The sequence below is a fragment of the Oncorhynchus nerka genome, linkage group LG24 (genome assembly GCF_034236695.1).
Source record: "Oncorhynchus nerka isolate Pitt River linkage group LG24, Oner_Uvic_2.0, whole genome shotgun sequence".
Classification (NCBI taxonomy): domain Eukaryota; kingdom Metazoa; phylum Chordata; class Actinopteri; order Salmoniformes; family Salmonidae; genus Oncorhynchus; species Oncorhynchus nerka.
Window position 1 is genome coordinate 36,119,267 of NC_088419.1, and position 16,490 is coordinate 36,135,756.

Below are 16,490 nucleotides of genomic sequence, written 5' to 3' on the forward strand. Positions count from 1 at the left end.
TTATTACGTGGTATATTAAACTATATTTTTCCCTCATTGAAAACAATAGACAATGAAGTTCTACTATTATTCATGAGATAGCTCAGTAAAATATTGCTGAATGTCCCTGCCACTTGGTTTGCACTGAACTCTAAATCTGAATGGAGATGAAAATTCCTTGTATAGCATGATCTCACCTGATACATAATGTACAAGGGGTGAGAGAGAGAGAAAGAGAGAGAGATTGAGAGAGGGAGAGCGAGAGAGACAGGGGGAGAGGGAAAGAGGAGAGAGATATATGGAAAGAGAGAGAGGGGGAGGGAGAGAAAGAGGGAAAGAGGGGGGATAGAAAGAGAGGGGCGGATGGAGATGGGATAGAGAGAAAGAAAAAGAGAAAGAGAGAGTGGGGGGGGGAATCCAACATAGAGAATCCAACCAATTTGCAGTGGAGATGAGAGTTTCATTCCTCTCCACCGCCTGGTGACATAACATGTGAAATTCAACAGATGGGGCCACCTGTTTCCCTCCACCTCTCTCTCTCCCTCTTTCCTCTCTCTCTCTCCCCTCTCTTTCTTTATATCTTTGTTTGCTCTCTTTCTTTTCCCTTCAGCTCATTATAGATATTGAGTCACTGCCAGCATCTATTGGGGGGTTGCTATGTATCTGCAGTCTCTCTCGTTCTCTCTCTCTCTCTCTCTCTCTCTCTCTCTCTCTCTCTCTCTCTCTCTCCCTCTTAATATGACAGGATTGTTCTCTTCACACCTTTGCTAAATGCAGATATAGCCTGACGTGCTCTCTGCATGAGCGATAGAGAGAAGTAGAGAGAGAGAGGAAAGGAGAGAGAGAATTTAGAAAACAAAGAGAGAGAGCGGGAGTGAGTGAGGGCGAGAGAGCAGAGATGGAAACGGAGAGTGCGAGTGTGAAATGAAATGTGTGTGTGTGATTGAGTGTGTTGCTACTCAACTGCGACTAGCAATGCTTTTGGCAGTAGTCTACAGGGCCAATGGACTCGTCCGTTCATCTAATCTCCTGTGATTTCCTTGTAGGTTCCTGATGAGCAGATGAACACCGTAAGGTAAAATGACGCTCTCTTTCTCTGTTCTTCCCTGCCTACCTCTATCCCTGCCTGCGAAGCACGAAGCAGCCCCCTCAGATCCATCTCTCTCTCTCTCCCTCTCTCTCTTTCTTTCTAGCTTTGACTCTTTTTCTCTCATCTCTCTCATTTTGTCTCCTTCACTTTATATTCCCTCCCTCGCTCTCTCTCTCCTTTCTCTATCCCCCTCTCTCTCTCTCTCTCTCTCTCTCTCTCTCTCTCTCTCTATCCCTCTCTCTCTATCCCTCTATTTTATCTCTCTTTCTCCTCCCTCTCTCCACCCTCTCTCCACTTCTCCTCTCCTCCGCAACTGGGGGTTTCTCCACGCTTATCAGAGTTGAATAAACCAGCTCTGGATCACACAGCAGGGCTTTCACCAGAAGCCCTAGCATACACACACACATATACACACACACAAATATACACACACACACACACAAATACACACACACACACACGCACACACGCACACACGCACACACACCCTCCGCACTGCTCCCCTCACACATACAGCGAGGAGCAGAGGCAGAAGGCAGCAGCCAGGTTTCTGTGTCATCATCACCAGCACCAGCGATTCACAATGAGGCTCTGTGTGAGCACCAGCGGAAGGTACTGCTTCTTCAACGGAGGGAACGTCTTTGATTTGGGATCTGGGGTTGGCATGGTGTGCGTGTCTGTCTGTGTGTGATTTATTGGTACGTTTGCGCAGTTTCAGTTTGCTTCACATCGGTGTAGCTTAGAGCTTGTGTAGCATTTGCAATGATAATACAGTTAATGATTTGCTAAGGATACTATTAGAATGCCTCATTAGAGCATGTAGCTTCACTTATATGCATTTACACTGGTACAGTTATACCACCGATTGTTTTTCTGGCTTATTGTTCAATACAGTGAACATGTCAAATAAGAAGTGGCGTATATTGTGTTTAAACAACACACAACAAACACATCCCTACTGTCCTCCTCTGAAAGCGAGAGAAAAGGCTTGGCTAAAAGGCTTGCTAATAAAGGTGCTTAAAGGTTTGTTGTGTGAACTAGGATGTGTCTGTGGTGTTTTAGCACTCTGATATTCTAATATTGTTCTGGGAAGTCTCTTGTGGTTTCAGCGAAGCCACAAATCGTTTTTTTTTTCAGTGCACTGTCATTCAGAGGGAGAACAAGAGCTATATAGCCTGGTTCCTCTCTAGGTTTCTTCCTAGGTTCCTGCCTCCTAGGGAGTTTTTCCCCAAACCACTGTTTGCTCTTTTGGGGTTCTGGCTCTGTATCTGTAGAGTACTTTTGTGAAAAAATACATTTAATGAATTGATTAAATAGTGATACCTAGCTAAAAGTATTCTTGTCCTACGAACAGTCCTTATAAACCTCTCATGTTATCAAATTAGTCCTGGTAAATTGAATTGCCTCTGCAAAAATGTTATTGTTCCTCCCTCAATTATATCGTTTTTAATGCAACGTCATTACATCTCCATCAGATCAGGTCTTCTCTTGTGTTTTGGTTGGACTGGCTGCAACACGTAGTCCGATATACCTAGGCTATAATACACTGTGTCAAGTTTTTTAAAGATTCTACGAGGTTAAATTGCTTTTCAAAACACCAGGGAGGGTAAATTCATTTGATGGACTGTTTCACCAACAGCCCAACAGGATTGATTATCGTCACCTCTGTGACCGGTGTTAGCCGCTAACTGTTTGGCATTTTAATTATACAGTACAACATCACAAGTGCCAAATCTACATGAAATTGGACGATAAAGTTATTCTCTATTCTCGTCTTTGGCTTCACAACACACGATTGACATAAAGAAACACTTTCTCCCCTATCTTTACAAGGCTGGTCGATTACATGTTGATTGCATGTTCATGTAGACATATAGGGAAGATAGACCATGTGGAGATGTTCATATTGAATCATATCTTATTTTATTCACTTCCTAACTTGTTTGATAAGAATAGTACAGATTTTCTCAAGGTACCGGTTGTCACTAGTTACCACAGCCACAAAGTCGACATTGGCTGTATATCGAAACAATTCATGAAAACAAAAATGTGCTTTTTTGGTCTTCAATTAAGGTTAGGGTTAGGAAAAAGGCTTACAGCGTGGTTAAGGTTAGGTTTCAAATACGATATCAAAAAGAGGAATTGTAAAAAAAATAGGTGGGGTTTAGCCATAACTAGGACTTTGTGGTTGTGGTAACTGTTAGTGACCATCTCGAAAAATCGAATCAAATTGTATTTGTCACATACACATGGTTAGCAGATGTTAATGAGAGTGTAGCGAAATGCTTGTGCTTCTAGTTCCGACAATGCAGTAATAACCAACGAGTAATCTAATCTAACAATTCCACAACAACTACCTTATACACACAAGTGTAAAGGGATAAAGAATATGTACCTAAAGATATATGAATGAGTGATGGTACAGAACGGCATAGGCAAGATGCAGTAGATGGTATAGAGTACAATATATACATATGAGATGAGCAATGTAGGGCATGTAAACATATAAAAATGGCATTGTTTAAAGTGGCTAGTGATACATGTATTACATGAAGATGGCAAGATGCAGTAGATGATATAGAGTACAGTATATACATTTGAGATGAGTAATGTAGGGTATGTAAACATTATATTAAGTGGCATTGTTTAAAGTGGCTAGTGATACATTTTTTTACATCCATTTTCCATTATTAAAGTGGCTGGAGTTGAGTCAGTATGTTGGCAGCAGCCACTCAATATTAGTGGTGGCTGTTTAACAGTCTGATGGCCTTGAGATAGAAGCTGTTTTTCAGTCTCTCGGTCCCTGCTTTGATGCACCTGTACTGACCTCGCCTTCTGGATGATAGCGGGGTGAACAGGCAGTGGCTTGGGTGGTTGTTGTCCATGATGATCTTTATGGCCTTCCTGTGACATCGGGCGGTGTAGGTGTCCTGGAGGGCAGGTAGTTTGCCCCCGGTGATGCGTTGTGCGGACCTCACTACCCTCTGGAGAGCCTTATGGTTGTGGGCGGAGCAGTTGCCATACCGGGCGGTGATACAGTCCGACAGGATGCTCTCGATTGTGCATCTGTAAAAGTTTGTGAGTGCTTTTGGTAACAAGCCGAATTGCTCTCTTTCTGGCTGTCTCTCTCTCTCTCTCTCTTTCCTATCTCTTTGTCTCCTCTGCTTCCTCCTTCATGCATTGCACCCTGCCTCAGCCTCACCACTGTCTCACCAGTGGCCTACTCTCTGGAATTCAAAATGTATTATGAGAATTTAGTAGCTTATTTTTTCCCCTCCTGCTGAGGTAGGCTCTGTTTAACGCAATGACTGCATATAATTTAACATTAGCTTCTTACTTCAATGTTATATTGATTGATTGATTGAATTGATTAAACAGTTGTAAAATACACCTCCACATACAAGTAGCTGGCTAAGTAAGACTAACCAGAGTCCTTCAGCGTCACTGCAATAGAAGTCTCTGCCAGTAGCTAGTCACCTGACTGACTGTATCTATAAACGACAATTTCCCACTTGTGCGCCCATTCTTAGAGAGTTGTGTTTCTGTTTGTTTGGGGATGTCTGTACACATGGCAGGAGTCTCAGGACGGTTTCAAAATGGCCTTTTGTCCATCATCTTAAAATGGCCTTTTGTCCAGCATCTCACACAGACTGTCAGCAGCATCTCTAGTTACCTACTTGAACCTACTCCGAGCTGGGGTAGTTCAGTTCATGTCTCAGGCCCTCAGCCTGAGCCACGAGAGGGCGGAGTTAGCCGTTTGAGAGAGGGGTGGATGTGCTGCTAAAACAACCTGCACACTGGGGTAGACGTAACATAGTAAAAGTAAATCCGGAACACTCCAATTACTACGATATGTCACGTTTGGTCTGATATGTATTAAGTAGTGGAAGTCTATCATCCATTTTGTACAATATGTTACGAATTTGCAAAAACATATGATATGTTACGAATTGCTAGAGATTTGTGTTATATGCCCACCCTTCCAACCTGACTAACCAGGATAGTGTTGGGCCAGTAACCGAAAGGTTGCTGGATCAAATCCCCGAGCTGACAAGGTAAAAATATGGTGTTCTGATCCCGAGCAAGACAGTTAACCCACTCTTCCCCGGGTGCTGAAGATGTGAATGTTGATTATGGCAGCCTGCACCTCTCTGATTCATAGGGGTTGGGTTAAATGTGCAAGATCCAATTCAGTTGAATGCATTCTGTTGTACAACTGACTAGGCATTCCCATTTACTTAAAATAAATATAATTCTTAAGTAAATAGTTGATTTTCTTTAGTGTGTAGAAAATATATACATTTTTACGATCTCCTTGTAGTTACGGCCCTGTGTTTGAGGTTTTAAAGTGATTGGAATTTTAAAATATTGTCCCATGTACATTGTGTAATTTACTGATTGTCCCTAACTACCCCCATAGAGATATCGAATGTCAAACCAAATTGAGCATTGGCATTACGATCAGGTCTCGTGCAGCTGCGCTCCGAATTGATGATTACTTGGGTTCTGCCAGGTGTGGACATGTGGGCAGGATTAAACCCACAGAAATCACAGTTTAGTATTTTTCATCCTTAATGTTGTTCTGGAGGCAGCTCTACAGACTGGTCACTCGCTGGCACAGCCACAAAGTTCTAAAATCTGATTTTGAACCTATCCCTAACCTTAATAACACTGCTAACCCTAATAACTAGCCCTAACCTTACATTAAGACCATAAATGGCAAACGTTTTCTTTACAGCTGGCCTATCTAATGGGAAATCAATCAGTTATGCCTCCAAGACAAGACTCATAACAATAAACATCAACATCCACAGAACTGTTACGGTAACCTTCATTCCATAACATACCGTTCTTTCTTATCATCTCACAAATCTCTGTTCGAGAGACAGAGTAGCAGGGCAAAGGGTAAAAAAAAGTAGATTTACAGACAGATTTGACTCCAACCCCCAGAGTGCCTCACTCAGTGCTACCGTGCCAGTGACCCCAGTCTCCCAGCCAAAAAATGATGAAATGTGTTGAAATCTCTCCACTGTGTTTCCTCATTCTGTCTCTAATTTCCTTGTATGTATTTTGGCCTCAGCCAAGTAGTAGATGTACATTTTATCGAGAGATGGACCTATGGCCCTGTCATGGTTTGTAGGAGTGAGGAGCTATGCAGTGTTGAATGCAGAACTGGTGAGTTGGGTAGAGGCTGTCTCACGGACTGGACTGGGCTAGATGGCTATTCGCTAATGAGCTTCTCAAACATGCCTCAGTGCGTTAGAAGACAGACCTGTCACCGGTTGGTCCTCTCTCTCTCTCTCTCTTTCTCTCTCTCAATCTTCTCGTTCTCTCGTTCTCTCTCACTCATAATATGTGAGATATTGACGGATCCTCTGCGGGGCATTACTGTGTCTCAATACCATCATTACTCTTCCCCGCTCCCTCTCTCTTTCTCTCTCTCGCGCCGTCTCTCTTTCTGTGTCTCCTCTCCACCCTAAACGGGTGGTCAACATGGGTGAAAACTGTGGGGTGCTGGTGTACCTGAGGAAAGGGTAGGCTCACTAATAATGGTTGCGAAGGAGATGTTGATCCTCTCGCTTTTGACATTTATTTTCTTTGCATTGTTATTCAAACAAACGGCCTGGTTTCCCAAACTCAGATTAAGCCTAGTCTTGGATTAGAAATCACGCTCCATGGAGAATTTCCATTGAAATAGCTGTTTTGTGCTGGACTAGGTTAAATGTAACTAACATCCTTTGTTCCTGAGTTAGGATGATGACTTGTTGTGGGGGCATCCTCTTTTTCCTAAGCTGTCTTTTCTTTTGGGGCCTACAGTATCCTGTGTATGGACACGTGAACAGACAGTACACACACGCGCAAGCGCACACACACACACACGCACGCTCGCACGCACGCACGCACACACACATAAACACACAGGCCTCCGAGCAATGTGCCTAATCACTCCCTGTCCATTTCAGCCATAGTCACAAACAATGTGTTGTGCAGGTCTCTCTGTGTGAGTATGTTGTATTTTGCATGACTTTAACCAGTTCTATAAACTGTTTGTCTCAATCTGTCCAAGTATTGAATATTTTCCACGATATGTTGCCTTCTGAATTAATTATATAATTTTGGGCTTTCATAATGTGTGACAAAGTCAACCTCCTTTTGAAAGAATGACCTGTTTTTACAATCTGTGACTCAGTGTTACTCTGCCAGAAAAGTTATACATCTCAGTTTAAGTGTAACTTTGGGAAAACAAATCAAATTCCAGGAGAATGGAGAATTCCCTGTAGGGTTGCTTGGCACCATAACGTGTTTTATATGCCTGAGGGCAGACGCTGTTTTGATTTCGGAACAGCATGTGTTTGTGTGTTGTTTTCCGTCCGTTGTGTGTGTGTGGTTTTCTGTGTGTGTGTGTGCATGTGTTGTTTTCCGTCCGTTGTGTGTGTGTTGTTTTCTCTGTGTGTGTGTGCGTGTGTTGTTTTCCATTTTGGGTGTGTAAGCACACTTGCTCGTGTCGTTTCTTTGCTTGTGTCGTTTTTACAACATTGGTTCCATCAGGTTTTTGACATTCCACTGATCTCAAATTCCTCCCAGGATCTGACTATAACCCCTTCTCCTAGCTAAGTGCCAGCAACAGTGGATGAAATCCCTTCTCCCAGTAATTAGCCCAATGATGTTGGTAAGGAAATAGTAGGATGTGGTGGCTTGGAAATGGAAACTACAGCCCCATTTATACCTGGTTCTTAAATGCGTCCTTATTCCTGATCTTGTCCACATTCTGATTGTGCCCACATTTTTGGATATGTGGGCAGTAAAGAGTCTTGGCCCTTGGTTATAGGTCCTGGAGCCCTGCTTTAACTGGTCAAGTCATGTGTTAAGGAAACCCCTCATGGCAGATCCTGCAGATTGTCTACCTCCTGCGGGACCGAATAGAGCTTTGGCTCCTTGGTGGCTGGCTGTGACATAGAGTAGAGCCGTGGCTGTGTGGTTAGGGCAGATATTCTGGCTGTCTAAAGGCAAGCCACATGAGTCAGCCAGGCAGCCACTCAGGGCTTCCGCTTTAATGCTGAGTCTGGGCCTGCGATCAGGGCTTTCCTGCCAGCTAATCGGTCTACCGGGGTAGACGAGTGCAGGGAGAGACGGAGTGATGGGAGCAATGCTTGGTTCTCTTTTCATCGCTCCCTTTCGTTCTTTCTCTCTTTTTCTCTGTCTTTCTCATTTATTCGCTCTCTCATCACCTCTCTCTCTTTCTTTCTCTCTCTCTCCCCTCCGTCTCCCTCTTTCTTTCTCCCTCCCTCTTCCTCTTTACTGCAGGATGGCAGATCTGAAAAGCAGGCCCTCTCCTCCCCTGCAGCCCCTGCTCTCTCTCTTCCCTCCCACCTCATCCCCTCATCACCCCTCCTCCTCTCGCTGCTCTCAATACCTTCATTTTCAGCCCTTCTCTGAAATGTCAGCATGGCACATGAGTGGGAGGCAGCTGCAGCTCCATCTGAATCGAGAACAGTGTATGTTTTCTCTGATATGAGAGGATTGGGTCAGAAAGGGCATTCAGAGGAGACTTAGTGAGGGAGTTTGACACCAAGAGAAATGTGTGCGTGTGTCAGTGAAAGTTGTGCATTACCTCCCAGCTAGAAAACAATGTTAATTTCTCTCCCAGGGAGGCTTAGATTTAGTGGGAGTCTTGGTGTGATACACACACTAGGAAACACACACACACACACACACATTAAGAAATGCACACACACAAAGACACATGCACACAAATGTATGTACACACGCAAACACACACAGAGACACACGCGCGCGTACACCCACACACACACACATTGTGTGTGATGACTCAGAGGGGAGCAGCTGGAGTTGAGGCCCCAGTCGTGAGGGTGAGTTGTCACCATCTGGAGGAATACAAGTCTCCCTGACTCACCTCAACTCAAGGGGCATAACGAATGATCTCTCAATGACAGTATCTGTGTGTGTTCGTGCATCTGTGTGTATGTTTGCATGTACACACGTGCGTGTATGTGTATGCATCTATCTGCCAGCCTTAGTGTGACGTTTATAAGGCCCACTCTTGCCCTCCATCACTTTGGCTGTGTTTGAGCTTCGCTGTGTTCACGGCTTGAGAGTCCATCTTATTCTAAACCCGGAGGTGCTTTGATCAAGCCGAAGTCTGTCTCCTCTCATCACCCGCACAATTTGTCTGCCTGATGACAGCTGCACCTGTGCTGTGGACCCATTCGAGACGGGAGCAGAAATATTTACAGAAGTGGGCCCTGCCGGAGCAAGTCCATTACCCCTGTCATAGTGCTTTAACGCTAGAGAGTGAAGAAGTGAAGATGTGTCCGTTTCTCCCAGTATGCACTGCACGTACACTTGAGGAATGAATTTGTTTGGATGATTTGGTCTAATCACTGTTGTGGTTTTTAATGGCTGCTGAACTGTCTCTTTGCTCTGTTGACAGGAACAACAGAGGTAGAAAACTCACTCAGACAACTCACTCAACAGGGCAAACTTAACTGACCCCCCTCCGACGAGAAAAATAGGCCCCACTCCCTCCGACGATTCGAAAACAAAAAAGCACATGAGAGGGAGCGAACACAGCAGACAAACCATGAAAAAGATATATGTCGGAAAAACGGCCCTAAAAGTTTCCCGAAATGGCAGTAAACATCAGAAAAAGAGGTAAGAGAGAATTCTGCAGAACATCCCTCCCTCCATCCCTCCATCCGCCCACCGGGGTCCTTCCATCCCCCCCCCCCCCATCTTTGTGAAGTGGTGTTGAACATCTCAAAGTGTTCTTCCTCAAAAACAGAGTCATTATCCCGCCTCATCGTTCTCTCATCGCCGACTGCCGTTGAAATGACAGCACTCATTACCGTGTGACTCAGTAGTGGCCATTTCCAGAGGTCACTAATGTGTGATTGGCGTTATAAGCTCATGCTCTTGTCACGTAGCAAACACCTGTGTTGTGCCATGTATCGTGTTGCAAGGGTTGTTATGGCATGAAAAGCAATCAAACACTGCAAAAACACATTGGAGTAACCATTGACTTGAAAATGGGATCCTATTCAAATATTAGGGTATTGTTATTCCATTTAGTCAGAAACCATTAGGTGTGAGACTCAGAGCAAGTGCAATGGTGTCCGGAGCATTGTCTGGAAATGATTAACATTCAACACTTTGGGCAATTAGGAGTGAATAATGGTATTATCAGTCCACTGACTTTTGTTTTCATTTCCGAACCAATAGCTTAGTTTTCTCTCATGTGTTAAGTGCACGCTCTGCTTGCCTTAATGGGAATTTGAAGCTATAGAGCTTTTTTTTGCATGTGTATCGTCTGGCTTTGGTGGTTGCGTTTTGTGTGTGTGTGTGCTGTAGTAGTGTGTGTGTCTGTGTGTTTGGAATGTAGATTGGAGCGTTTTTTTTGTATATGTGTTTGCATTGGTCGCGTGAATTTATGTCATTACACAGTCACTTTATACTGACGTCTCCATGATTAAAAAAACAACAACATTTCAATGAAAATTGTATCACCCTTTAATTTAGGGACTTCACTGTTGAAAGGAAACATCTTCACTTTCATCCTCTTACATTATCTTGGTCTGAACCCACAACCTCTCCCTCCTTCTATGATCTTGTTAAGTAGATAGAGGGATGAGAGCAGGGTGACCACATCTCTCACCGCTTGCTCTCTCTCTCTCCCTCTCACTTTCGCTTTCTCTCTCACTCTCCGTTATCTGTGATCTCCCGACAGATAGTCATTACCATCCTTCCTCCATCTGTCCATCAATACAGGCCCATTAGCCTGCCATGGACACTCAGATCCATCAAAAGGGGGAGGGATACGTTTCCTTTTACCTCTCATACTTACCCTTTATAACATTGAATCCCAGGTAGTGCCGAGGCTCTATAAATAGTCCACAGGGTGCTGTCTCAGTGAATTACAGATTGGAGATCACTATTCCATGAATCTAAGCCGTCAACATATATTCCTGGGATAGATTACAGTTCATAGAACCATATTGGAAAGCTGAATTCCAAAAAGCTATATATTCATTGTCAGAAATGTTGGTAATTTAGCTTTTATTGTATGAAGAACTTATGAAAGAGATTGGTGTGATTTTTCACTCTCTAATCATGGCATGGGGTTGATCAATAACAAACATGCACAGTGGGGTCTGAAATTATTGACACCTTTGATAAATAATGACTGTATAAAATAAATAATTAAAATGCTGAGCTATATTGTATGCTCCAAAAAATTGGGAAATTATAATATTTTATACTATTACAATTGCTCAGAGAAAGAGATTATTTGTATCTCAAAAAGTGACGGGTCAAAATTATTGACATCCGTAGAGATTTTTAGAAATAAAGTAGTCAAAAGTGTAGGATTTGGTCCCATATTCCTAGCACGCAATCACTAGATCAAGCTTGTGACTCTACAAACTTGTTGGATGCATTTGCAGTTCGTTTTGGTTGTGTTTCAAATTATTTTTATTCCCAATAAGAAATGAAAGGTCAATTCTGTATTGTGTCATTTTGGAGTCACTTTTATTATGAATAAGAATATAATATGTTTCTAAACACTTCTACATTCATGTGGATGCTACCATGATTACTGATAACCCTGAATGAACTATGAATAACGATGAGCTAGAAAGTTACAGAGGGTCAAAGATCAAACCCCCCTGACATGCTAACCTCTCACCATTACCAATAACATGGGAGGTTAGTGTGTCTTGGGGGTATGATCATTGACCCTCTGTAACTTTCTCACTCATCATTATTAATGATTCACAATACATTATTTACCATTCATGTATCTTTCACTGAGAATTCTATTAGTATAAAATAATACATTTCCCCAAATATTTGGAGCATACAATATTGTTCAATATTTGAATTATTTATTTTATACAGTCATTGTTGCTCATCTTTATTAAGGGTGTCAAGAATTCCGGACTTTACTGTATTTGTTTGAAATCTATCACTGGTTTCATTTCAGAGACACAAATAGTCATGTTTTTTTGCTAAATGCTATATATGATAAATAACTACAACTTCAATTCAAAAAACAGTGCAAACATTTGTGACATCAATATATATTGTTTTTTTACAACAACAAAAATGAATCAACACAGTAATATGAGATATGAATGTAAAATATTGACCTAGGACATTTTCGTCATTTAGCAGATGCTATTATCCAGACGAGAGTTATACAGCTAGTACATTCATCTTAAGATAGCTAGGTGAGACAACCACATATCACAGTCAAATATACAGAACACCAACATTCCATTCCAGAGAATGAACTACTTTGATCAGAGCCCTCTGGCCAGAAGTAGTGCACTACATAGGGAATAGGGTTCCAATTGGGACGAAACCTTAGTTGAAAGTGATCCTGGAAGCCACTGTAACCACTCTGGCTGATGACGGTGGTGTTCTGTGCTATGCAGCAAGGTTGTAGATTATTAGGTATTAGAGCTGAATGCTATTGGGAAGCCAAAGACATCCAAACCTTAATGTACTGTACCTTAGCTGCATATACAATCATAACGTGGAGTCTCATATGTATTATTCATGTGTCTCCTTCACACAAAATACTGTATATATCCGTTCTGCCTTTAATGGGCTTCCTCTTCATTTATACATCACCACTGTATGATACATGATGTTCATGAATCATCACACACGACTCCCATTATATCTCATTTATACTCCATGTGTCATAAAATATACAGTATATGCATATAATATAACATGAAGTATACCCTTGTAATATGCTACTTCAACTATGGCTGACGCCTGGTGTGTGTTTGTGTCCCTCACAGCTCTTTGCAGGAGCAGAAGGAGGACCTCCGGAAGCGTCTGTCCTACACCACCCACAAGCTGGAGCTGCTAGAGAGCGAGTTTGACTCCACCCGACAGTACCTGGAGACAGAGCTACGCCGCGCCCAGGAGGAACTCGACAAGTTCACAGACAAACTACGCAGGTGTGCCAAGCTGCAAAACCACACCCTCATGGATCTCATTGCATTGATTTGTGCGTTCATCTCTCGGGAAATATGCCCCATATTATAGTCACATTCACAATAAGTCTTTGAATACCTCTTAAGGGTAAAGCCTTAAAACTAACACTGTGGTACATTATCATGACGGATACATAGCAGAGACACCATTAACCCAATGGGTGCAGAAAGTGTTCAATTATTAATAGTGTGAGTTGGTAAGCCGGTGTCATTGTGTGTCTCCTGGTAGAATACAAAGCAGCTACTCAGCACTGCAGAGGATCAACCAGGATCTGGAGGATAAGATCCATAGAAATGTAAGTGAAGTGTGTGTGCATATGCGCATGCATGTTTGTGTGTACCTGTAGGTGTGTGTCTGCATGCTTACGTGTGTGAGTGTGTGTGTGTGAGAGAGCACGCATGCGCAAAAGTGCATGCATATTTGTGTACACTTGTATGTGTGGGTGTGTGTGTGTGTGTGTGTGTGTGTGTGTGTGTGTGTGTGTGTGTGTGTGTGTGTGTGTGTGTGTGTGTGTGTGTGTGTGTGTGTGTACATGCACACGTGTCTAAGCAAGCAGTGGCCTTTACTCTTCAGAAAAGGTAGTGAAAAGCACTGAGCAGTGGATTTGAATATGAATACACTAGCTGTTGGTACCACTGACGTTAATTACAGCCTTTTACAATAGCTTGTCCTCCTTCCTATGGCAGGATGATAGTGAGCCTATTGTTCTGGGCTAGCCCTGCGACTCACATCTTTTGTCAGATGCAGATTTTCTAAAGGAAGCATACAATTAACCAGCCTGCCATCCCAGCATTGTATGATCATCAAGTGTCTTCTTCCTCACTACGAATAGACAGCTGAATATGTCCCCTCTCTGAATTTGTTAAGAGTTTGTAACTTTAAGATGTTGCAGGCTGATAGCACAACCAGCTCTCACTGTCTCGTGTCAGAATTCGATTTTGAAGTTGTTTCAAAAAATGTTGAGGTATTTAAGGTTAGGTTTTGGCAATAACTCCAAATTGTTAAAGTAAGGGCTCTGTTTTGGGATAGGCTTTAAACAAAAGTATCAGAAAAAAACTTTATATCGCTGGATTCAAACTTGCAACCTTCGGAATCAGAGGCAGATGCTTACGCCTATCCAACATCGCTGTCCACAACAACCTAGCAAAACCAAAACCTACTTGAAGGCTACTTGTTTTCCTTAGTGGCCAGTTTCCACGTCATCTCCCGACGTCCTCATACACGGATGGACATTGAATACTGACTTGTATTACGACCTGGCTGGATAGCAAGGAGGAGTGGAGAGGGTCTTTGTTTCATGGAACGTAAAGGGACAGGATCATTTATCAAAGGGTTTCATTGTATATCAAACTGTGAATTCTTATCAGTTGGATATTTATTCAGCTCAAATGCTCCCGCTTTAGCGGTTATCAAGTCGATGATGCAATTATCCTGTGCTCAGTAGATAATCAACTCTTTTTTACACTTTAGAACCCCCCAATCTGAAGTTATTGCAGTTCAATTGTTTTAAATAATTTGCCGTTCCTTTACTGTCATAAAAATCTATAGAAACAAAACATAAACATAGTCTAAATGTATGACTTACAGTGCCTTTGGGAAGTAGTCAGACCCTTTTCCCACATTTTGTTACGTTACAGCATTATTCTAAAATAGATTAAAATATATATATAAATCCTCAGTAATCTACACACAACACCCCATAATGAGCAAGCGAAAATAGTGTTTATTGTTTATTTTAGCAAATGTATTAAAAATAAATATATGAATCCTCCCGAGTGGTGCAGTGGTCTAAGGCACTGCATTGCAGTGCTAGCTGTGCCACTAGAGTTCCTGGTTCGAGTCCAGGCTCTGTCGCAGCCGGCTGCGACCGGGAGACCTATGGGGCGGTGCACAATTGGCCCAGCATCGTCCGGGTTAGGGGAGGGTTTGGCCGGTTGTAAAGATGGGGAGAGGTCTGTCTGTAATAAAGAGATGCTCTGCTTTTTTGACACCTCATTCCAAAAAGCAAGTCCTGCAGGCTCTAGTTTTGTCTTATCTTGATTATTGTCCAGTCGTGTGGTTGAGTGCCGCAAGGAAAGACCTAGTTAAGCTGCAACTGGCCCAGCATGTCTTGCTCTTCATTGCAATCGGAGGGCTGATATAAATACTATGCATGATAGTCTCTCTTGGCTAAGAGTTGAGGAGAGGCTGACTGCATCACTTCTTCTTTTTATAAGAAATTGTTTGCATAGTCAACGTACACACAGCTCTGACACACACACTTAACCGGCCAGACATTTGTCACAGTCCCCAAATCCATATTCAAGAAAGTGCACAGTGTTATATAGCACCATTATTGCATGGAACTCCGTTCCATCTCATATTGCTCAACTGAACAGCAAACCTGGTTTCAAAAAACAGATAAAGCAACACCTCACGGCACAGCGCCTCTCCCCTATTTGAACTAGATATATGTGTGTGTATGTATTGATAAGTAGGCTACGTGTCCTTTTTTAAATTGATGTAGTTCTGTCCTTAAGCTGTTGTTGTCTATTAATGTTCTCTATTATGTCATGTTTCATGTTTTGTGTGGACTCCAGGAAGAGTAGCTGCAGCTTTCACAACAGCTAATGGGGGTCCTAATAAAATACCCCAAAAAATACCAAATCATGACAGATCTACAATACAATTTATGTTTATGTAGTCTTCCCACAAGAGATGATTTGTTATATAAGATTCAACCGGAATGTCCCACGGTGAAACCTCCATGCTCATGATCTACAGTTTGGTTGATCTTGAACTGTTACTATCATCTACTTTCAGATTCAGATTGCTGGCATTCTTCATGATCGTCACAATCACTTCCCTTCTGCTTCATCTGTGGAGTCAGGTAGTTCTGTTCTCCTGGTAACAGGAAGCAGGAAAACCAGAGCCCCACCAACCAATGAAAGGCCGCAGAACACAATAGTGAGGAGTGATCAGTGGTACATGGCCAATAGATTGACGCTTTGCCTGTTTAATGGTTCGTCAGAGGTCATAGTGGGATTTCTTACATGCAGCTGGATTAGTGTCCCGCTCCTTAAAAGCAGCGGCTCTAGAATTTAGCTCAGTGCGTAAATTGCCTGTAATCCATGGCTTCTTGTTGGGGTATGTACATACTGTCACCGTGGGGACGACATCGTCAATGCACTTATTATTGTGGGGCTGATAGTCCCCATAATATATAGGTATTGGTTGAAGTTCAGTATTAAATCTTCCTACCACAACTCCCAAACTTTTTTTTGTCAAATTTTGCACTGATTCAGAGTGACCATCGAGTTCTTGGTGACCTCCCTGACCAAAGCTCTTCTCCCCCAATTGCTCAGGTTGGCTGGGCGGCCAGCTCTAGGAAGAGTCTTGGTGGTTCCAAACTTCT

The 16,490-nt window shown here is 42.7% G+C and overlaps 1 protein-coding gene across 1 annotated transcript in view; it reads left to right on the forward strand.

The window, feature by feature from the left end:
- Positions 1 to 848: 848 nt before the first annotated feature.
- The window catches only part of si:dkey-174m14.3 (uncharacterized protein LOC563117 homolog), a 33,222-nt gene continuing 17,580 nt past the window's right edge, over positions 849 to 16,490 (forward strand). The window contains 3 exon segments of the mRNA XM_029631684.2: positions 849 to 1,054; positions 12,898 to 13,059; positions 13,325 to 13,391. Of these exon segments, the coding sequence (XP_029487544.2) occupies positions 1,041 to 1,054; positions 12,898 to 13,059; positions 13,325 to 13,391 (243 nt within the window). The 5' untranslated portion in view covers positions 849 to 1,040.